The following is a 22,622-nucleotide window of genomic DNA, read 5'->3' on the forward strand; positions in this document are numbered from 1 at the left end:
TGGCTAGGGATGGCCCTGCTAGCATGCAACTAGACTTAAAATAGTAGTAAATGGGCTTAGGCTGAACAGCTAGCTTTTGATTTTTCAATTCAAGATTCCATTTAGATAATGGAGACCAGCTTTTTAAATATGTTTGTAATTATTATGAGTTGTCTTCCATCTGTTTGTGATAGGTATTGAATTTGATTTAATTTAGAATATGTTTATTACAACATATGTATAGCTTTGTGAACTTTCTAACCTCCTCCACTGCCTTTTATTTATTAGGCTTTTTTACGGTGCTCATTGCTCTGGTGTACTGATGACTTTATCCTCACAATATTCCTTTGAGATAGGGAAGTTTTATTATCCCCATTTTACAGGTGACCAACTGAGGTACAGAAAGATGAACATTTATATTTTCCAAAGCACTCAGCATTGGCCTCGCCCTGCTCCCATTGGTGTCAAATGGGTTATGGCCTGGACTAGGAGTCGTGGGAGGAATTTGCAAAAATGCTCAGCAGAGTGAGGCCAATGTTGAACATTTTTGAAATCTCCACCCTCAGTAATTTGCTAAAGTTAGTGGCAAAACCGGGAACAGAACCTGGATCTCAGAATTTTTAATTCAGGGCCATAACCCAGGCCTTTGAAAATGTAATGACTACTAGCCAGGGTGGAAGATATCTACTCCCTGCAGTGTTCATGTACTGTATTTAATTTAAAGGAAGAAATATTAGGGCTGTATTTAATTGTAATATGTCAATCAAATTTCTATTTAATACATTTTAAAATACATAATTTCCTCTATTACTCTTGCTTTTGGTTTATATTGTTCCCTTTCCAGGTTTGCCTCCTTTTTACTCTATGCCTTTCCTATAATAGTTCATGGTGTATCATTTTCCTACATTGTATTCTCTCTTTTCCCCTGTATTTTCTTTCTCTTTAATGTTCTTTCCCCTCCCCCCATTCCACCCTAAGTGTCCCCCAATATCATACTTCTCTTTTGTAACTTAAATCAGGGGGTAATACAAAAATGGGGAAGAGGGAACTGTCCAGGGGCAGCCCACAGATAAGAAGCCAAGATCCAGTGCTAGTTGGTGCATGGAGGGTGTTGACCCTGGATGCTGTTGAGGGGCTCCATTTTTTGTAGTCTCTGGCTAGCAGATGTTTGGTAAATTTGAAGGCCTCCCTGCCCCACAACTCCTCTGGTACCTGGAAAGAAAAAGGAGCATTCTCTCTCTCTGTTCTCAACTCCCACCCTAGAACCTGCATGGATGGTGATGAAGCTGGGAGTTTCTGCTAATCCACCTCTTTCCCAGCCTCAGTTTTTGTTTTTAGTTCTACCAAGTACATAGGTCCCGTGCCTCCCTCTGCTGTTGCTCATTGCTTTCCTAGGCAGCAGCAACATGAGACTGACCTGCTTCTTGAGAGTTTCATTGCCCCCCCCGTAGAGTTCTGATTTAAAATAAGACTGATACTAATCTTCGTAGTTTAATTAATTGGGCAAAGCTAATAGCAGAGGCAATGGAGCTATGTGTCTGCAATTTCACAAAGTCAGCACTGCATCTATTTACACTCGCTTGTGTTTAGACAGTTATCTTCACAACTTCAACCCTTGCATTACCCATATGACCGTCCTTTCTCTTCACTAGTAACTTTACTTCAGCATGCTTTGCCAGATTTCCACAGTCATAATGCACTGGAAATTAATCAGAATAAAAAATACATTAGAAACAGATCCTACTTTTGCCGACAGTTTACTTAGTTTTTTTCAATTCCTTCAATTGAATGGGCCAAATTTATCTCTGGGATAACAAAATTGACCGTAATGACACTGAAGATGAAAATCCACTTGCACTTTTTTTAATGACTGAGATACATGCCTTCTTTGAATGAAGGTTTCTATTGGAATCTTCTCGGATTTTTTTTGGTGAGTATTCTGTTACTGTAAAGGGTCTATTTGCACATCTAGCTTTCATTCTTGAATACTGTTAAAAATAGAGGTGGACCTGAACCAAATCCTTGGATCCTGAACTTTTTTCAGCTCTAGATAAGAATCCAAACTTTGCAGCCTTTGGTTCTCTTCTTTTTAATAATTAAAGAACTTTAAAATGGGAAATTAGGCAGTTTTTTTTGATATTGCATAAAAGTTGAGAACTCCCCTGGTTGTGATGGATTGCCTAGATGCCTGCTGCAATCAAACTTGTCTTGTAACAAGGCCTGTGTCATCAGTGGTAATGAAACTTTCCGCAGGAGAGAGGGCACTTGGAACATTATACCTGCTGTTCTCTGAAGTTGTAGGACCCTATGGTGTAATCAGAGAGTCAGATTAACTTGTGAAGGACGCAATGCCCTAGGAAGGTGGGCAGCCAATGTACCATCTCTGAGCACCAGGGATGGTTGGTGGAGCCAGGATTTCCAGATGACCGTGTCTAAACTGCTGCTGTCCATCCTGAGGTGACAAGCTTATGCTTAAGAATACCATTACCAGTCCTGTGCTGCTGCAGCTTTATTTACTAGCTCTGAGACCATATAAATTTATTATTTTTGTTTGCTAGAAAAGGGCTGTTGGTGTGAGAGAGCGAGAGCTAATGAACTATAATGGAGCTGGCACATTGTTTTGGCTCTCACAGCAAAAGCCCCTGTAGAAATCGGTGAAAGGAATGAAATTCTGTATACTGGCCATCTTTTTCAAGCTAGATTGACTGTATATTGAACTGTATTCCGTGGCCTTATCTGCAAATTCACACAGATTTAGGCTGGTGATTTTTACAATAGTAGGACCTATGAAATGCAACTAAGCAGTTCCAGCCAGTAGAGGGTAATACCGTACACAAACACTAGACTGCACGTTACAGTAGGAATTTAGGCGGCTGTGTCATTTCTGGGTTTGTTCCCTTGTGTCTCTAGCTGCAGCATCCTTTGTCTCAGGCTGCAGCACCAATCGTCTTGTCTTGCTACGGGTAATCAGGCTGACAATATGGCTTCCTTGTTTTTCATTATTTTATATTTCAATTTATAGTATCTATATTATTTAAAATATTTAATAGTGCTCTAGCTGGATGGTATCGTCCTTGGCATCGCCATGGAGTTTATATTAGGAGTTAATGCTGACAGTTGCAGTATTAACTCTTGCTCCATGCCTTCTTCCAAATCTGAGGCCTGATCCAAAGCCCAATTAAGTCAATGGAAAAACACCTATTGCTTTCAACTGGCTTTGGATCAGGGCTTGGAGTAGGGATAGTTTGGAGGTCTAGGAGGGGAGCCAATATCAGTGCGGCTTCCAGAGTTCAGAATGAATCATGCAGGCTCTTTGCGGGATGCTCCTAAGCTATTGGATTTCCCTGTGGATCTACTGGAATATCCACACTTATACTGATAGTCTTATCCCTTCTACAGTCTCATAGACTTTAAGGTCAGAAGGGACCATCATAATCATCTAGTGACTAGATTCTAGTCTGACCTCCTGCACACTGCAGGCCACAGAACCTCACCCACCCACTTCTGTAATAGTCCTGAAAAACCCTTCCCTCACAAGGAGATGACAATGAGTTGGGAACAGTGTATACAGTGATCCACATGCAATTTCCCCTGTAACTTCTCTGCCTGATGGATTTTTACACTGGTGGGGTAATGCAGCCCTTTTCCTGTTGACTCCACTAAAAGAAAGCACTACTGTAACGGTAACAAAATGCTTGATGATCTTCTTGACATTTGCCAGTGTCCAGCCTTGGTGGTGATCTCCTAAAGTTATTCTTAAAGTGATATTTAAATGCTTTAGAATCTTCAGCTTTTTTTGGCAATAATCAGGCCTGTGAAATGGACATGTAGTCACACAGTGATGGGGGTTGCGTATTTTCCAAGAAACCCTATCCTCACATAGGATTAGACCACCTGCTTTGGAAGGGCTAAAGTCTTCCCTGGCTGTTCTGTGTGAGTAGAATTCCCATTAATGCTAGTGGAACTTACATTTTGTCTACTGCGTGGGGAATGTGCCTCTTTAATTATATACCCCAGGAATAATAGAGTTGTGGGAATCAGAGATGAGAAAAGACCTTTCAGTTTATAGAGTTGATCCCCTTGTAGGATGGACTGTTCAGTACTATGATCCAGTGTGGTATCAATTTAATCTCTGATATGACCACTACTTCACTTTCAGACAGAGGGGCTGGAGCTTGGTAGGGCTTTTCCATCTCTGAATTCTGTGACCTTGTGACTCTTTATTTTCTAGTGCCTTTTCTAGTTTTCCCATGTAAGATGGTTCTTTAAGTTTAAATGACCTCACTGTCAGGAATTTTTCCATGATATTTAGCCTAGATTTTCCTTTTCTTGATTTCTTCCAATGACTCCTACGTATGGTACATAATCCCTTGGACCACCCTAGATAGTTCACCCACTTCAAATATTTACATTCTTCACATAATCAAATTCAGTTAGCAAGTTGCTGTGCTATGTTCTGTTAGCCTTAACATTTCGCTTGGCCAGTAGAGGACTTCCTATCACTCAGTGATTGAATAACATTAAGTTCCTGTAAAAATGACACTTCCAGAAGAGGTAGGATTTAAGGCTCCAGAACTGTAGGTCACCCTAGTTATTTTATTAAATTGTACCAGGTGCATTTTGGCTTTTGTTTTGGGGTGAAAAAAAAGAAAAGGGGTAAAATACAAACTCGAGTTCAAACAACTGGAAAAAAAAATCTAATGCTTTATTTATTATTTCTAGTTCATACCAACTCAGTAATGGTGCAGCTGTTTCTACACATGTGTAGAAACCCCCCCACACGTCAATTAATATCCATAAGGGTACATTTAAAACTGCAAGTTAAATAAAATGGTGATAGGCAGTTTCACTGCACTTGCCACATATTACCACATGGCTGCACAGGGCTGGCCTGTTTTCTGTCATTTATTCCTGGCTTTGCCACTGACCTCCTGTGTGTCTTTGGGCAAATATCTTCACCTCTGTTCTCCCTTTCACCCTTTGTCTGTCTTGTTCATATAGCTTGTAAGCTCTTTTTTGAGGCAAGGACCTTCTCTCACTGTGTGTTTGTACTGTGCCTGGCACGCTAGGGCCTCTAGGTGCTACAGTAGTACAAACAGCAAACAGTAATAGCTACTGTTGTTTTACCCAGCAGCAAACTACAGAGCAGCAGAAGCAAGATATTATGTACAATGATGGTACAAGCTGCACTTCGTATTAAATGGTAAAAATAGTGTAGATAGGTCACTTCAGCAATTGCCAAGAGAAAAATGACAAGGTACAGTAAAGGAAGTTCCAATTTAAAAGGTTTCCTTCCCACAATGGAGAAAATTGTGTACATTTATGGCAATATTATCATTCCATAGTTATTGTAGCTTCCTCTGTGCAGGGCTTCCAGCTGGGTCTCTTTGCTGTTTGTGGCTTGTGCAGAAGGCAGCAGAGCGCCTGTTCACAGGGAGGAGTAATATGATCATATTATTCCAACTTAGCAATGACTGCCTATAAAGAGGCTGGTCTTTTTGGCTTTTTGGGCTCTTAATGGAGAGGGGCCTGGATATATTGAGACCTGCTCCTTAAGTCTTGTCCTGGTGGGTATTTGCATTCTGAGGGCCTGCAGCTCCCACTGGCTTCAGCTGGAAGAAGTGTAGGTGTTCAGCACCTCTGGAAATCAGTCCCCCTTTTACAGTTCCACTATCACACTTTAAGTCAGTGGGTGACAAAGCCTTTGTTCTAGTGGCCCCTAAACTGTGGAACTCTCTTGACATTTTAAATATTGTCACTTTGGCTTTTCAGCATTTTTCCTAACGTTTTACACTTGCACAGTTAAAATCGCAAAGGCGAAAAATGCAGACGTCAACGTTCCAATGATATCAACTTGTCTGTGTTTCATCTCCTATATGTTTGCATGGTATTCATTTTACAGCATAAATAGTAAGCTATTAAGTAATATATTAATCTGCATGCTTACCTGGGAAAACAAAATAGAAAACAGTAATATATATGCCATGTGGCTGAGGTGACCTTGCTATGCATAAGAGTAAGAATTGTGATAGGAGAGTATATCAATGATCATTTCAATCCAGTATCCTGTCTCTGACAATGGTGAATACCAGATGCTTCAGAGCAAGATGGAAGAAACCCCAGGGTGGAAAATTATGGAATAACCTGATAAAAAACAGTGAAATCCTGACCTCACTAAAGTCAATGGTACTTTTTCCATTGACTTGAGTGGGAACAGAATTTCATCCACCGTGTGTTTCTTTTTAACCCATTTTCTCTTCCTTCTCACCCCACATATACACTTGGCCTTGGCTACTGTCTGCTTGAGACAATTTTCTGCAAGACAGTTTAACAGGGTAACTGTTCTATTACGAGGGATAGATCTTAGCAGTGAAAAACACTTACTTTGATTTTTTTTTAAAGACAGCTTAGAAGTTGCAAAATATTTTACAGTGCTGCAAAAATTGCTGAGAGTTGTTTCTGAGCTCTTAATGATCTCCTCACTCTAAGTACTTTTGCATTAGCCATAAGAACCCCCACTGTGGTTTTTCCATCATCCTGTGCCCCTTGGTGGGGGTCAAGAGTTCATTTATAAATAAAATTATTACAAATTATTGTGGCAAGCAATCACCACTACATTAAAAAAACAGACTCCACAGTACGGTATGTCTGACTGTAAGTTGAAATGAATCAACACTTTAATTTCTTATTCCATCCTAATTAATAAGGATACTACTAGTAATTCCCATATACACTTGTTAAAGGAAGACCAGATCATGTAGTTTGCTGAGTGTGCATGTGTGTTTTTTTTAATTTATACTTTAGTAATGAGGTTTTGTTTAGAGCCATCCAAGAGGTTTATAACTAGGAGTAACAGGACAAGAGAGAGAAAATGAGAATTTAAGTTAAATATTAGAGGGGAAGGGAGAATTTCCTAAAGGTGAGATTTCTTAGACTGTTGAATTGTCCTCCAGGGAGAGTGACAGGAACACCATCTTTTGTCACAGCTAAAATAGGTTTAGCAGATACTGTGTAGGAAGTCTTTCTGCACTGGCAGGTGGATGAATCAAATGACCTAATTGTTTGTGTTTTCTATCTTGATTTCTATATTCTTACTCAGATATGAGAACAGTAATGGGCTAGATTCATCCCTGAGATAAGAGTGCAGCTTCATTGACCTGCCTACGATACCTCTGAATTTGGCCCAATGTGTGTGTTGTATCACATCTATGCAACAAGTATAACTTGTGTCAATAGGGAAACTGTTCTCTCTCTCTTTCTAAACTAAAAATAATGGTAAAGTTTCTTTGTTACATGCATACAGCTAGCATGCAGATTGTGTCTCAAGTGGAGAGAAAGGCCCTGATGCTGAAGTCCCATGGGGACAGGAGTCCATGCTAGCAGGTCACATTGCAGGATCAGGGCTTACATTTTGAAATATGGATAATAGGCAGAAACTGGCTGTGCTTCAAAGAGAGACTTCAGTCTCCTCTAATAGGAATGTTCTGGCTGGCTTTCTCTCTGCAGCACTCTCGCCATGTACTCAGAGCACAGAAATACCACATATAGCTACAGAGTGAGTCATTGCATCCCATTTAGGCTTGAAGTAATGAACAATCCCAATTGCCACCATTTGAGAAAGCGGGGATATGTCAGGATCAGTGCTGTGAAACAAAATAATTGTCAGTTTTAAGCAATTGCCCCTTTGAAGTAAGTAGCAGGAGTCACCCAAGTGTGTGTATTAACACATAATAATAATATAATAATAATAATATATGGAGATATACCTATCTCATAGAGCTGGAAGGGACCTTGAAAGGTCATCAAGTCCAGCCCCCTGCCTTCACTAGCAGGACCAAGTACTGATTTTTGCCCCAGATCCCTAAGTGGCCCCCTCAAGGATTGAACTCATAATCCTGGGTTTAGCAGGCCAATGCTCAAACCACTGAGCTATCCATCCCTCCTAAATGCACACCCTTTTAGGAAACACTGCCAGCTTATATTTTCCAATTCTCTGACAGGCCTGAAGATCTAGTTATAAAGATCACTTTAACTGAGCTTGCTCCTCTGTCCCGTGTTCAGTAGACTGCAAGGTCCACAAGGCAGTTGTGCTGCTTCACAAAACAGAAATATAAAGTATTAAGTTTCTTACTAGTGTTGCACTGTGTATATGTATGTATATTTTGATCTATCATTGCTCGATTGCCATTGAGCACTGTCTATTTTTATCTTATGGAATAATCATGGGTAGGGTTAGAAACAAAAAGAAATGATTCAGGAAGGCCAGTAGCTGTTTTGGGAGAGAAAGCAAGAACTCTTTTAAAATCAGTTTGAATTTTAAATAGGTGGTGTAATTAGTATAGGAAACTTAAGAAAGTTATTCCGACCCATCTTTCTTTGGTTCCATTGAATCAGTCAAAGGGAGCGTTAGCCTTTTTGTGAGAAACAACTGGCACTTTCTCAAGTAAATATCTCAAATGTTACATCAGGCCAAAGACTCATAATTACAGTAGTGTTCTCCTTTTATAACTCTGAAGCAGCATCAAAAGAAAGTTAAATTTTTATCAGTACGCTAACATATGCAACATATGTGGGCTTTCCTATGACTGTAGGACCTTTTCTGCCTTCATACATGTTGTTTATTCCATCAGAAATACTATGTCCTTCAATTTGCATCCTTACGAAAGTACACACAGTTTTTCGGAGTTACTTGCTCTAGGACTGCAAGTTAGGGTTATCCCGATGATTGCAAATCCACACGTTCATGGCGATTCAGTAGCCTACATGAAATCAATTTGGTCTTCAGGCCAGTTTTCAGTGAACATATTTTTATATCACAAATGACAGACAACCCTGTTGGTGGTCTTCACAGAGAGGCCAAGCGCTGCCTGCATAAAACCTGAATTACTCTGTAATCCCTCAAAATAGGCTTTCCAAATCAGGATTGACACGATTGGTGGTGTGTTATGGGGAAGTTTCCTGTAGGGGTAAGAGAGTAGTTCAAAGTCCTTGCCCTTTCTTTCACTGCTCTCTCTGCTTAGAGTGACAACACCAGTTTCCTTGTACTGGTGGTTTTTGTGATGGGCATTTTTTTTTTAAATTTAGAGTCTGCTTTTTGCAAATAAATTCAAATCGGAAAAGGCCAATGTTCCAGACATTTATTTGCACCTATTTTAGCATATACTATTGCTCTGTGATGTCAGTTCCACCCTGCTCATCATGGCAGTCTGCTACTCTGATATGCTCCCAACAGGTCAGCAGTGAAAATAATTTGCTTTTCCTAGTTCATCCTAATTTCAATCCCAAAGGATTTAAGATTGGAAGGATATAGTGTTATATGCTGGTTGTGTTTTGATCTCCAGGACTGGAGCTTGCTTTGAATTGCTGCTTAACAACGTTTTTAGAATTATTAGTCAGAGCCAGAGCAATGCCAATTTATGCTCTCAACAAATGGGATCACAATGAGAGAGCGAAAAAATGAGGATTAAACAAAATGTGGACTGTGGAAGGCATTGCAAGGTTAATGTGTAGTGAGTTTTGTTCAGCAACTTCTTATCTGTGGCATTAGTGAAATCAGTAATAGACTCTCCTTTGAAATTAAATGATGTCCATATAGCCGTGTTTAGTTCTAGGGAAACAAGCCAGTTTTTTGAGGCCATTGGATTATAAAGTCACATGCAGATAGTCTGCTGGAATGTACATTAGCTGTGCTTTCAATGAGGCACAAGACAACTGAAATACAGATAACAGCATTTCATGAACAAACATAACAAAGGAATCGCAGTGGAAAGAAATGTTTCTGTGAGAAGCTGTAGTTGTCTCTAGCTTCACTTGACCAATCAGAACAAACTGAGACCTGGTGTAAGTGGGTTTAATACCATAAAAAGGAATAGTGCTTCAACAGAACTTCATTTAGCCCATTGTATAGGTTTTGTGGGTAGTAATCCAATAGTTTTTTTAAGTTTACCATTTTTGAGAGACTACAGGTGTGAGTCCATGTCTTATGTTGGTAATTTTCAGTTTGTGGATCTGTTTTGATTTAATGTTCAGACACACAAAAATGTAATAAAAAGGAAAGTAAAAATCAGCCCAGAAAAGGCTTTGTGGGACAATCTATAAAAGTGAAGATGAATGGATCCCTTGTCAGTCTGCTCATTTAAAACAGTTTGATTGGGCCAAAGTAGCATCTTTGATTTCTGTATAGAGTAGCAACATCAGCTGCTCAGTATCTTCAAAATCGTTATAAAATGAACAATAACATGAGAAAAAAGAGAAGGTAGGTAGAGCAAAAGACATGAACGGAAATAAAAAGGTAGTGTGATCTAGTGGTTAGATTACGGGGGCTGAGTTCTAGAACATCCAGCTTCTATGTCTAGCTTTGCCATTGAGTTACTGTGAGCAAGTCATATAACAGTTTATCCATCTGTAAACTTAGTATAATAAGTATCCATCTCTAAGGGATGTTGTTTGAATTAGTTAATGTTTTCAAACCTCTTTGGGATCCTCTGATGGAACTTTATTTTAGAATATTCTGTTCAGGTTCTTATACTGTGCTGATCATTGGGGCATTTAAACACTGTAAGTACAAAGTAGAGAGGGCAACAGGAATTAGAGGTGGGCGATATTTTAATTTGCTTGGATAATGATCACAAGTATCCGATTAATCTTTGCTCAGCAGCAAAAAAGTCCTGACCTCCACCTTCAGAAATTGGAATCAGAAGTTAATTATTTATTCTGGAGATCCAATTTGGGTTTCATGGCCTGTAGTTACTGGTATCATTGTTAATTTCATTATGGAGTTAGTGGCAATGGTGAGAGATGAATTCATTGACGTGCGTAGTAAGAGATCAACATAACCCTCAATAAAAGGAGAGGGGGCCCTGTGTCTGAATCTGATAGGACAGGCTTTGAGAGCCCTTGTTTGTGTAGTGTGCAAGTACACTGCTCCCAGTGCAGAGCTCTGCCTGAAAGCCATAATATAGCTCTTAAGGCTTGTTAACACTATAGCATTTGGGTGTTGCAGCACCTACCAGGCCTGTAAAACACCTTGTGTCTGTTTCATATGCTGGGTAATAACACCCAAGATTCCAGGCTTGTAAAATTCAACTGGCTCTTTATTAGGAGAACTATGTAGAGAGATGCTACAGGTAACATTCTAGCCATATGCACACAGACTGACATCCTGGTGATTTCTCCAGACTCTTCTCTTCTGCAACCTGGGCTCCTTCCTCCAAGTCCATACAGGTTGCTACAATACACACACACACACACACCTTTTTTCCAACAGTGCACAGGCATGCACACTACGGTCCTGACTGCTGTCTGATAGCAGCTCTTCAAATGCCATGGATTTGGGGAGATTTTACACAGAAAGCAAGGGATGACATGGCTGTCTGATTTATATGACTTTCTCCTCTTGTAATAAGGCAGGAAAGGATGTTATTGTAGGGGAGGTCTCAGTATTGCTACCCTTACTTCTGCACTGCTGCCTTCAGAGCTGGATGGCCAGAGAGTGGCGACTGCTGACCAAGGGCCCAGCTCTGAAGGGAGCAGCGCAGAAGTAAGGGTGGCAATACCATACCATGCCATCCTTACTTCTGTGTTGCTGTTGGCGACGGTGCTGCCTTCAGAGCTCGGTGCCTGGCCAGAGGCCACCGCTCTCCGGCCACCCAGCTCTGAAGGAAGCACCACCGCCAGCAGCAGTGCAGAAGTAAGGGTGGCAGTTCCGCAACCCCCTACAATAACCTTGCAACCCCCCCCCCCCACACACACACACACACAACTCCTTTTTGGGTCAGGACCCCTATAGTTACAACACCATGAAATTTCAAATTTAAATAGCTGAAATCATGAAATTTACAATTTTTAAAATCCTCTGACTGTGAAATTGACCAAAATGGACTGTGAATTTAGTAGGGCCCTACTCGTTTCCCCCAGTGAAGCCACCAGTTTGTCTCTACCCACTTGTCAGCTCTCCCCCTGTCCTGCCACAAGTACCTCAAAGTCTTTTCTTTTCAGCAACTGCCACGGCTTCCCACCCTCTGCCAAGTGCTTCCTCCTCTCATGTCCTCTCCGACTGGAGCAGGAAGGAGGAGCTGAGGGAAGGGAGGGTGCTTGCTGAAATCAGGGCTGGCTCTAACTTTTTTGCCGCCCCAAGCAAAAAACAAAAAAACAAAAAAAACCCGCCCCACCGTAATACCCTCCCCCTGCCCAGCGCTGCCTCGCCAAACCAAAAACAACCTCCCTCCAGCGCCACCCCGCCGAACCAAAAACAACCCCCCCGACCGCCGCCCCGCCGAACCAAAAACAGAAACAACCCCCCCCCAAGCGCTGCCCCACCGAACCAAAAACAAACAAAAAAACCCAGCGCCGCCCTGCCAAACCAAAAACAACCCCGCCCGAGCGCCGCCCCGCTGAACCCAAAACAACAACAACAAAAAAACCGCGAGCGCCGCCCCGCCGAAACAAAAAAAACCCGAGCGCCGCCCCGCCAAAACAAAACAAACAAACAAAAAAACCCGAGCGCCGCCCCGCCACCCCAAGTTTGGCCGCCCCTTACAAGGTGCCGCCCCAAGCACGTGCTTGGTTGGCTGGTGCCTGGAGCCGGCCCTGGCTGAAATGTTGGAAAAGAAAGGAACATTGTTTCAGCCACTGACCCAACTCCCCCTGGTAGTGGTTGAAGGACTGAAATCCCTGCTGAGACCATGCTGAGGGTAGGCTCAACAGCCTGCCTCAAAACTGGGGGTTAGTAAGGTCTGGTCTAGGCTGGCGCTGCCTTAGCAATGAGAACTGGACAAAATAATCAGGCTCAGTGGTTTTACAGAGTGAGAGAAAAAGAAAGGTACTCTTGTTGTATGTTGTCTTTCATGATAAATTTAACCATGAAAACTTCCATCTCTGCACTTGCGTGTTTCACAAGATTGTTGTCACAGTCTGGAAGTTAATACAAGGAGGAAGCCAAATTTAAAAAAAATAAATCCATGAAGAATCAGGCCATATTGAAATACAGAAGTCGTGCAGATTCTGTAATGGCTGTTCATGGCTCATTGTAAAGCTTCCAAGAGATTGGGCTGTATTTCTTTTTCAAAAAGTCTGTGTTTAAAAAGGCACTTTGTTTCTTATCAATATTACTAGTAAGCCCCAGGATTATCAATATTACTAGAAGCCCCAGGCAGTCTTGACAGTCTCATCTGCAGTGTTTGCTCACTCACTCACTTTCAGCAATTGCTTTGAAAGATGCCATGGTGACAAGTATTTTGTTTTTCTTCTGCTGTTACAGACCTTTACAGCTTGGTGCAATTCCCACCTCAGGAAAGCAGGCACACAGATTGAGAACATCGAAGAGGACTTCAGGAATGGCCTTAAACTGATGCTCCTCTTGGAAGTCATTTCAGGTTTGTTAGAAAGAAAATGTCTAATGCATTTAGTAAACACTGCCCCTGACTCTAGAACCTTGTAGAGATTTTGTAGTGCAAAACTATAGCAGAAGTTAATCCTCGACCTTCAGGAGGGTTAGGAGCAATCTTGTTTTCCAGTTGCATGGGACAGCAAAGCTCTAGTCTGACAAGTGATCTGTTCACTGTCCATTGGAGGAGCTGCTGACCTGTATTTAAGAATCCTGAGCAAGTTGATGGACCACTGCATCTGACCTGAGACTGAAAATAAAAAGTGGTTTCTCACCTCAGTTTCTTTGTAAATATTCTTGAACAGTAAAGGAAATGGATGATTTGTCCACCAGGCACTTACTGCTTTGCTAAATTCCTTTTCTGCCTCCATTCCTCCAGTTCTGAATCCTACTGCACACAATTGGGAATTGTGCGCACATTTTTGTCCCCCTCCTGCATATTCCTATTGGAAGTTGTGCACCTGCCTAATTCCTACAGAAACAAAACCAGAAAATGAATAAATAAAAACCTTTGAAATAACCACATCTTCTTGTTGGACAACAAGATCTGAGATCCTGGTTATCCTTGGACTGGCCAATTAAAAAAAAGTTTTTTTCTTAGCCTGCCTCAGGGTGAGGTGTCATCAGTAGGAAAAAATAAGTGAATACTCTCTTAAAAGAATGAAGACTGTTAAAGATCAAAAAAATGAGCACAATGCATGAGTGAGATTAAAGAGTTACAGATGAATACATTTTAAAACAAAGGAGCTGAAAACTGGCTCTGCTTTTCCTTACCTGCAAAGTCTGGTGTTCAAGGTTCTGTGCTTCTGAGCTGATGATGTCCCAAAGCCATACTATGACTGCAGCTGTCTGAACCATTTGGCTTTGGGTGATATCACAAACTGCTGTTGGAGGGACATGGAACCTGAAGGACCAGTCCTCAGGCCCTGAAATTAAGAGTCTTTTAGTTTACCTTTCATCTCCATGTGTAGGTCACAAATTTATTTTATTCAGTTTTTAACCCCTTAGTATGAGTACTCCAAGTTTTTTCTTTTCTTTTTTTAATTATTGGGCAAGCTTTTCAAAAGTTGGTGCCTAAAATCAGGCTCCGAAATCCATATTTAGAGACCTTAAATAATTAGTGGCCTGATCTTCAAAACTTCTGAGCACCGAACAGTTCCTATTGACTTATTTATGCAAACCAGCTAAATCATCCATTTTCTCTGCCATTTAAAGGTGGGGAGCCGTCACCAACGGACTGTGTGATTAGCCGAGGATGCCCCTGAGAAGAGGGGATGGTTAGGAGGGGCATATTGGATGATAAAGGGAAAGGATCAAGGGAAGGAGCATCTCTAAGTCATGTTTTTGTGTGGAAGGCTTTGAATTTGTGCATGGGGGATTTATTCACATATATTTACTCTCTTGACCATTTGAGAATACATAGTCATGCAGCCTTTGGTACCAGACAGTGGCAACATGGCTCTGAAATTAGCCAGTCTGCCAGTGATGGATGAGGTTGGGATAAGTCCAGAGGTGGCAGGGATGCCCGCAAGGTCCTGATATCTGGGATTTGTCCCCATTTAACCACATCGATCCTCAGATTCTGCATTTTCCCCAGGATATTCCTCTTCCCTCTTATGCATCTCTGCCAATCCTGCTGTCTGATAGCAGCTGTTCAAATGCCATGGATTTGGGGAGATTTTACACAGAAAGCAAGGGATGACATGGCTGTCTGATTTATATGACTTTCTCCTCTTGTAATCAGGCAGGAAAGGATGATGAGCTATGAGGAAGGACCTGTTCACTTCCTTTTTATTTCCTTTCAACTATAAAGCAGACACTAGTAGCACAGTAAAATATGAAAAGTGTATCCATTTATATACCTCTTATGTTTGGGCAAACATAACATTTTATTCAGGTTTCACTGCTGTACCGGAAGATCAAGGTAAGTCACTTCTTTGATTTTTGTGGGTTTGTTCAAAGGCACTTGACATTCTTTCAGAAAAATACCTCCAGAATAACTGTTAGGTTTTAGAAAATGTACTACATAAATTCTCAGTTTTCTAGTCACTTCTATGTCTGTTGCCAGGTGCCTGTAAGTATAATTGCATTCAATTTGTTGTACTACAGGGGAAAGACTACCAAAACCAGACAGAGGAAAAATGCGCTTCCATAAAATTGCTAATGTCAACAAAGCCCTGGATTATATTGCCAGCAAAGGAGTGAAACTTGTGTCAATTGGTGCAGAAGGTATGTGGAAACACTTGACAATAGGCCTTGGTCTCTAGGCATACATATCCCAAAGAAGCTAAACAGTAGAGATCAGGGGCCAAATTGTCCTGGCGCCTCCTTGGCCATGGAAGGCCAAGGCCCCCGATGCATCTTGATGGTTTCTCTGCAGAGGTGGGAAGACAAGAATTGGAAAGGTTTTGGGTGCGGGGAGATGTGGGTTGTGGAACAGCTTGATGACTCTAGAATTTGCTTCTCTCCATGGTTAGGTTTAATGGTCTATATTTTCTTAGTGTCTGCCCATTCCTTTTCCTAAAGATTAGGACAACATTTGGTTCTTTCAGTGCCTTCTTTTATTCCAACATGCTATTAAAAACCAGTAACTTTAGAAATCAGATAGGAGTCTAGAATGTACCTCAGAAAGCCTTGGATCTTTGTTTATCTCTTTAGTGAGTATAATGTATAGCAGACTTCTTTTGATGGAATTGCTTGGGGGTTGAGACCTATTCCCATATTGTTACCATGGTGACTGTACACAGTTACTACACTTTTAAGACCAAGGTTCAACATTCTAGATGCAGTTAAAAGAGTGGACAATGGAAAAAGTGGCGGCTGGAGCTGGTTGGATACTGAACCCAAGAATGAAGTGGAACTAGATGTAGCATAGTGACATGATTATTTTGTTGTTCTGCTCCAAATAGTCTCTGTAATTACATCAAAATGCACGACTGGCTGGTTGGATTTTGGGAAACATAATCTGACTGCTGAAATAAGCAGGATCTCACAGCAGGTGGGATTTGCCAAATGCAGCTTCCCATTGACTCCAATTCAGCATCTAGACAGTACAGTGATTTGTGCTGTCTAAATTAGATAGATACGTGGTTCCCACCTTTGATCTAGTTGCTCCACCCCCATGTTTTTATCCTTACCCTCCCCCCCACACTAAGCCCCCTGAGGAGAAGGGTTGGAGGCTGGAGTAACTGGATTAGAGAGAGGAAGGAAATTTAGGTAGGAGTGAGTGGGGGAACAACCTTCATGGCTTCAGAGGCAATAGAGCCAATTAGGTGAGGTTCGGGGGGGAGGGGAGAGGGCGAATATTTTCCCTAAGGTTTTTGCACTTGCTCAAAGTTCCATAGGCCAAATAGCTGGTGGGGGGTGAGCTATGGCCTGACCACTTTTAAGCCACGGTCCTATACTAAATCAGTACGGCTGCTGCTGGAGCATCATTCAGATTTGGCCAAGCTGCCCCTCCATTCAGATGGAGGAGCAGCTGGGCCAAATGGTGTTGCAACTGGGCGTATAGGGAAACTGTTCCTGTACGACAGAGCACAGGAGAGTCCATCAAGGACTTGACTCCTGGTGGCACTGGCTCATACACTATGTGGGTCAGAGACAAGGACACCTGGGGTCCCTGTGAGGGTGGGGGAGGGGAGATAAACAGGGACTGGAAAGGGGTCCCTGCCAGTGTGTGTGTGTGTGTGTGGGAGGGACATGGAATTCCTCCCCCACCAAAGAAATATCTGAATTGGGGCCACAGTTCAGAGGTATAGTTAAGGTTTGGATTGGTGTTTTCAGAGCTGGAGGTGTTCATTTCGTCTGTTATAAACAGGTGTCATTTGCCAAATTCAGATCCAGATCTAGGTTCAGATTTCCAGCAGCATCAGAGAACGGATGTGTCAAAGCTGAGTTTTTGGTGGACTCTACTCTGACTTAGATTAGACTGAACTGCATGGGTGCTTAGATGTGTGTGTAGCTGGCTTGTGCTTTTAAAATATTGATTTTAATTGGTTGTCTTTGGGTATTTGTGGTTTGGCAGTCTCTCCCCAAATCAAAGCTAATATCAAAGTGCTGCTTTAATTAATGTTTTGCTGTTCTTCAGCTACTGAATAGAACAAGGAGAGCAAGGTGGACAAACTATGCAGCAGAAATAGGGGGGGGGGAGTGACGCCGCCCCCCCGGTAATACTCTAGAATTGTGCTATTCTGAGAGCAATATTGTATTCTATGGACGGCAGAGGGCATCAAAGAGACAATTTACATGTGGAAATAGAAATCAAGCGTAAGGCAGACTGTTTGCAGACCTGGTACAGAAATACTGAACAAACAGACCAAAGTTAGAATTAAAATGGATCAAACAAATGGTCTGGCGAGTAATGCTTTTCACTGTCACATGGGAATCTTAAATTCACTGGCTGAGATGAAGATTACTCTACCTGATAATATTTTATACATACGGACCAAGATTTTCTAGGTGCTTATTGTTAGGCTCCTAAATCCATAATTAGGGACTTAAAGAAGCTCCCAGGGATCTCTCATTGATTTGTGGGAGCTGCTGGGTGCACAACACTTCTGAAAATCAGGTCACTTATTTAGATCTCTAAGTATGGACTTAAAGCTAGGCTCCTAATACCCATTTTTTAAGATATTGACCCCTGTATATACTATTTTCCACATGAAGATCTCAAACATACATGAATGAATGAATGAATTTATCCTTACAATACCCCTGTGAGGTAAATTATCAGCCCTGTTTTACTGACGGGAAAATTGAAGCACAGAAAGGTTAATTGGGCCTTAATGTAAATGAGAAGCAGGTCCGGGCCGAGGAGTCTGGAGATCTAGGTTATGTTCCCAGCTTTGTGGCAGACTTCTTGTGTAACATTGGGCAAGTCGCTTAACTTTTGTGCTTCAGATTCCTCGTCTGTAAAATGGGAGATAATAGTTGCAAAGCTTGATTCATTATTGTTTGGAAAGCTTTTTAGATTCTTGGGTGGAAGGTACAAAAGAAAAGCCAAGTATTATCATTATTATTTATTATAATAATAATATAATAATAATATTTATTTTGACACAAAGAGGAACGTATAAATTAAAACAGGTCAAATAGTGGTGCTTCAGCTATGGCTATTGGTGGCTGTAAGTCACCTAATCTTGCATAAACATTTTTGGGATGCCTTTTAATTTCCAAACTGTGAAGTCACTGTCTCTACATCTGTTGAGGATCATGTTTAATTTTCTGACACTCTGAGCAATGAAGAGTCTGTAGTGATCCTAGTGCCACCAACTGTGATTTAAACCAGAGGCCCAGAATAAAGATTAAACCACTAGTCCTGTGGAGCTCTAGTGCAAAGTTCTATTTAATGTATTTATGAGTTGTCTCTATTCAGTAAATGTGTGGTGTTCATAGCCCAGGAAATGGCCAATCACTGTTTTTGTTTGTTTTGTTTTTGGGTCGGTGTGACCGGGGTCTTTGTGGGGAGCCAGCTATGGTCACTCAATTAGGGTGAACTGAAAAGAATGGGCAGCCATTTATCCCTTCTCCATCTTCTTCTCCCCAGAATAATTATGGATGTAGTTTAGCTTATGTTGGGTTTTGAGATGAATTGAAAGGTAGAGGCTGCAGTTCTCCCAAAGTACCCAGGCAATGAAAACACAAATATGAGTGTTATTCTGGGGATAATGTCCCTGATGGCCTATAGAGGAGGGAGAAAGGAATGAATCAAAGTATGCTTTAATCACTTTCAGCAGTTTAGCAGCTTTGTTCTCCTTGCTTTTTGGTATTTTTCCAATGTATGTCAGATATGTTTTGGCTGTTTCATACAATGTTTTAGCTAAGGAGACTGAGGAGCTGAAGCATCTACTTTATTGCTGGCAAATAACTTGAAAGTTCTGTCAAGAGCCCTTGGAACAGCGGGATTGTAGATGCCAGTCAGAATAGCAAGATTTGTATATTTGCAGTGTAGCTGTTATGAAATAATCACATAGGCCCGGATCCACAAAATTGTTTAGACTCCTGACTTCCATTGGTTTCAATTGGTTTAGGAGCCTAAATACGTTTGCAGATCTGGAACGCAGTGATTATGCAAATACACTAATTGGCTGACAATCTGCATGCCCCATGAGTATTGCAATCCAGATATTGTACAGTTTGAGAAATGACTGTATAGTGATTAGTACATCAGACATCCACAACCAATCAAAGTGCAAGGAAATGCGTATGTGAGGAAAAAACAATTAAGATATGCACCAGTTACTATTAAATCTCCTCTGATTGATAAAGAAAGTTCAGTTTTGGTATAATTCCTGGTAAACTTCAGGAGGGCCGTGATCCTCCAGGGCCTACATGGAGTCCTGAGAAGAGAGATGTAAATCTTGGAAAAATTAGGTGGAACCCCCTCAGAGTGAAGAGGAAAAATGAGAAACCAGTTATCTTCTTAACTCTGATTATTGCACTATAAAAATAAATGTTACAATGCAGGAGCACCGGAACAGAGGGATCCAGGGGTCCATGGCCGCCCCACTTTTAAAAGTGGGAAGGCTGTGCTCTTTCACTTTTTACTGGCTGTAAGGGTGAGCGATGCAGGGGAGGGGTTGGAGAGGAGTGAGCGGAGGGCAGGGCCTCCAGGAGAAGGGGCGGCATGAGACTGGGGCCTCGGTTTGGGTGCCGGTGGTCCCCCCACTATTAGGGACCTTCTGCTGCTCCTGTTACAATGTCACTATGCTGGGGTTTACCTTGGAAGTTACTTCCACAAACCGCATGGAAAGAGGGAGAAAATCCTCTGATTGGGTTGCAAATTTTGTTGTGGGTCAGCTGAAATAGTATTGGTGTCTTGAATCACGTTCAAACATCAGGGATAAAAAATGCCATTGAAATTACTTATGTAATGTGTGTATTGCCAATATATATTTAGAAGAATGTGACTTAAACTATAGCTGAATGTTAATCTTTAGTAACAAATCAGTGTACATACACAAGGTGCTTTTTAAAAAATTCCTTATAACTTGGCCAAATCAAATTGAATTTTCATCAGACAGCCAAAAGGTGCACATGTAACCTATGGCCAAGTTTTCAAGTACTCAGCAACAAGCAGCTTTCATTGTTCTCAATGGGCGCTGTTGCCTGTTGACCACTTTTGAAAATCTGATCCTACCTAAGGACAATGGGTAAAATTTTCAAACCTGTCTAAAGCTTAGGAGCCGAAGTCCCATTTTCTGAAGTCTTATTGAAAAATCAATGGAACTTAGGCTCCAAAGTGCAAAGTCACTTTTGAAAATGGAACTTCGGCTCCTAAGTCATTTAGGCACTTAAAAAAATTTACCCCCATCTCTAGGTCAGATTTGAAGTTTGTACCCCACTAATGCATGAGAGCTGTTAAAAAATGCAAAAAATTGTTCACTTGCTTTGTATTTGAAAACAGCAAGACTGATTTTGCTCAAACTTTAGTGCTTGTCTATCTGGATAGCTATTCTGGAATAGTTATTCCTGATTAACTCCATGTGTGGATGCTCTTATTCTGGAGTAAGAGTGCAGAACGAGGCCTTGTCTTCACTACTGCGGTAAGTCGACCCAAGTTACACTACTCCAGTTACGTGAATAACGTAACTGGAGTCGATGTAGCTTAGGTCAATTTACTGCAGTGTCTACACTGTGTTGCGTCGATGGAAGACATTCTCCCGTTGACTTACCTTACTCTTCTTTTTCCGCTGGAGTACTGGAGTCGACCAGAGAGTGCTCTGCCATCAATTTAGCGGGTCTTCACTAGACCCGCTAAATCGACACCCTTGCAGCAGAGCCGATCTACCGGTAAGAGTAGACACTGGCCTAAGAGTGTGAACACATGGAGTTAATCAGGAACAGTTAATCCTTTTTAAATTCACACACTAATTTATTCCAGATTAATTTTTAAATTTAGACAAGCCTTTAGAGAAATATTTTCTGTTTAGTCTCTACCTAAGGAAAAAAAAGTCAGTCTGAATGGTGAAAGTTTGAGAAAATCAGAATCAATTGAACAAAGCCCTTCAGTATAGAAGTGGCGACCTTAGCTATAAGTAATTTTCAAGCCTAATTAGCCTAAGCAGAACCATGAGTTTGTTGAAAAAACAACTAGAAGAAATTCTGTGTAGGTTAAGAATTACAAAACTTGCAGTATAACATATGTGCAGGATGAAAGTAAGAAGACGCATTGCAAACTGTACTTTGTAAATTCTGGTTTCCTGTTTTTACCTTAGAAATTGTTGATGGCAATGTGAAAATGACCCTGGGTATGATATGGACCATCATCCTTCGCTTTGCTATTCAGGACATTTCAGTAGAAGGTAAGAATATACCCCTGGACATCCTAAAATAGTTAGGGCAAAGCACGTCAACCTGAGTTGTCATTAAAATTAAGTAAAAAATCTATTTTAGTCAGATTGCTGGATCGCTGTGTAGTGGTACGACATCCGATTTACAAGATTGTTTGTCTGCCTGAGCTTGCTGATCTGCCAGCTTCCATATGCAACCCAGGTCTGGTCTACACTAGAGAGTTAGGTCGAATTCTGCTGCCTCCACACATCAAGCCATAGCTTAATCTTTGCCTCTTCACTGTACACTTTTGCCAGCTCTCTGAACTTCCTGCCTTCTGGAGCAAGCATCTAGTATCTGTCCACTTCTCCACCTCTTTGCAAATCTGATCTGAGTATATATGTTTTTTTCCTTTCCTAAGTTGTCTACCTGAGCTCCTTTTCATTCTTTCTTTTTCTCTCTGGTGTCCTTTACAGAGACTTCCGCCAAAGAAGGTCTGCTGCTGTGGTGTCAAAGAAAAACTGCTCCTTACAGAAATGTGAACATTCAGAACTTCCATCTTAGGTAAGGTCACGTTATTTCAAGGGATAAAGTATAAGTGTTTGGTATCAGATTCTGCTCCCAGTTGTGCAGATATAACTAAGAGCATAATTTGGCCCTTAATGTTTAAACTGGTGTATACTGGCTCATTCAATGTATGGAGAAAAAAGTTTTTATCGGTAGAACCCTGACGTAAGTTCAAGTTTATATTCAAAGTATAGATTATGCTATCTTCAGTTCTTGTTTTACAGAGTAGGTTCCAGACTGTTTTATTATTGCATGTATCTTTGGTTAGGGAAAAGGTTTTCTTAAAATAATTGATGCTTATTTTGATTGAAGTTTACCTTTTGGATGACAGAAGTTTTTATGTGTAACACTTGTATTGAAGCTTTATCTAGGAATTGTCTTTGCTTGTACATTTTGAAGTCAGGTTAACAGAACCTCTAAA

The 22,622-nt window shown here is 41.2% G+C and overlaps 1 protein-coding gene across 15 annotated transcripts in view; it reads left to right on the forward strand.

The window, feature by feature from the left end:
• Positions 1-22,622, forward strand: part of ACTN2 (actinin alpha 2) — an 86,451-nt gene that overhangs the window by 20,741 nt on the left and 43,088 nt on the right. For 14 of the 15 annotated variants that reach the window (XM_065401258.1, XM_065401263.1, XM_065401251.1 and 11 more), the window contains 4 exons: positions 13,238-13,352; positions 15,473-15,592; positions 21,580-21,666; positions 22,111-22,198. The exons of the other annotated variant lie outside the window; for it this stretch is intronic. In XM_065401258.1, the coding sequence (XP_065257330.1) occupies positions 13,238-13,352; positions 15,473-15,592; positions 21,580-21,666; positions 22,111-22,198 (410 nt within the window). The remainder of the gene's footprint in view (positions 1-13,237; positions 13,353-15,472; positions 15,593-21,579; positions 21,667-22,110; positions 22,199-22,622) is intronic. 15 annotated transcript variants of the gene reach the window in all.

Source organism: Emys orbicularis, chromosome 3 (genome assembly GCF_028017835.1).
Source record: "Emys orbicularis isolate rEmyOrb1 chromosome 3, rEmyOrb1.hap1, whole genome shotgun sequence".
NCBI lineage: Eukaryota > Metazoa > Chordata > Testudines > Emydidae > Emys > Emys orbicularis.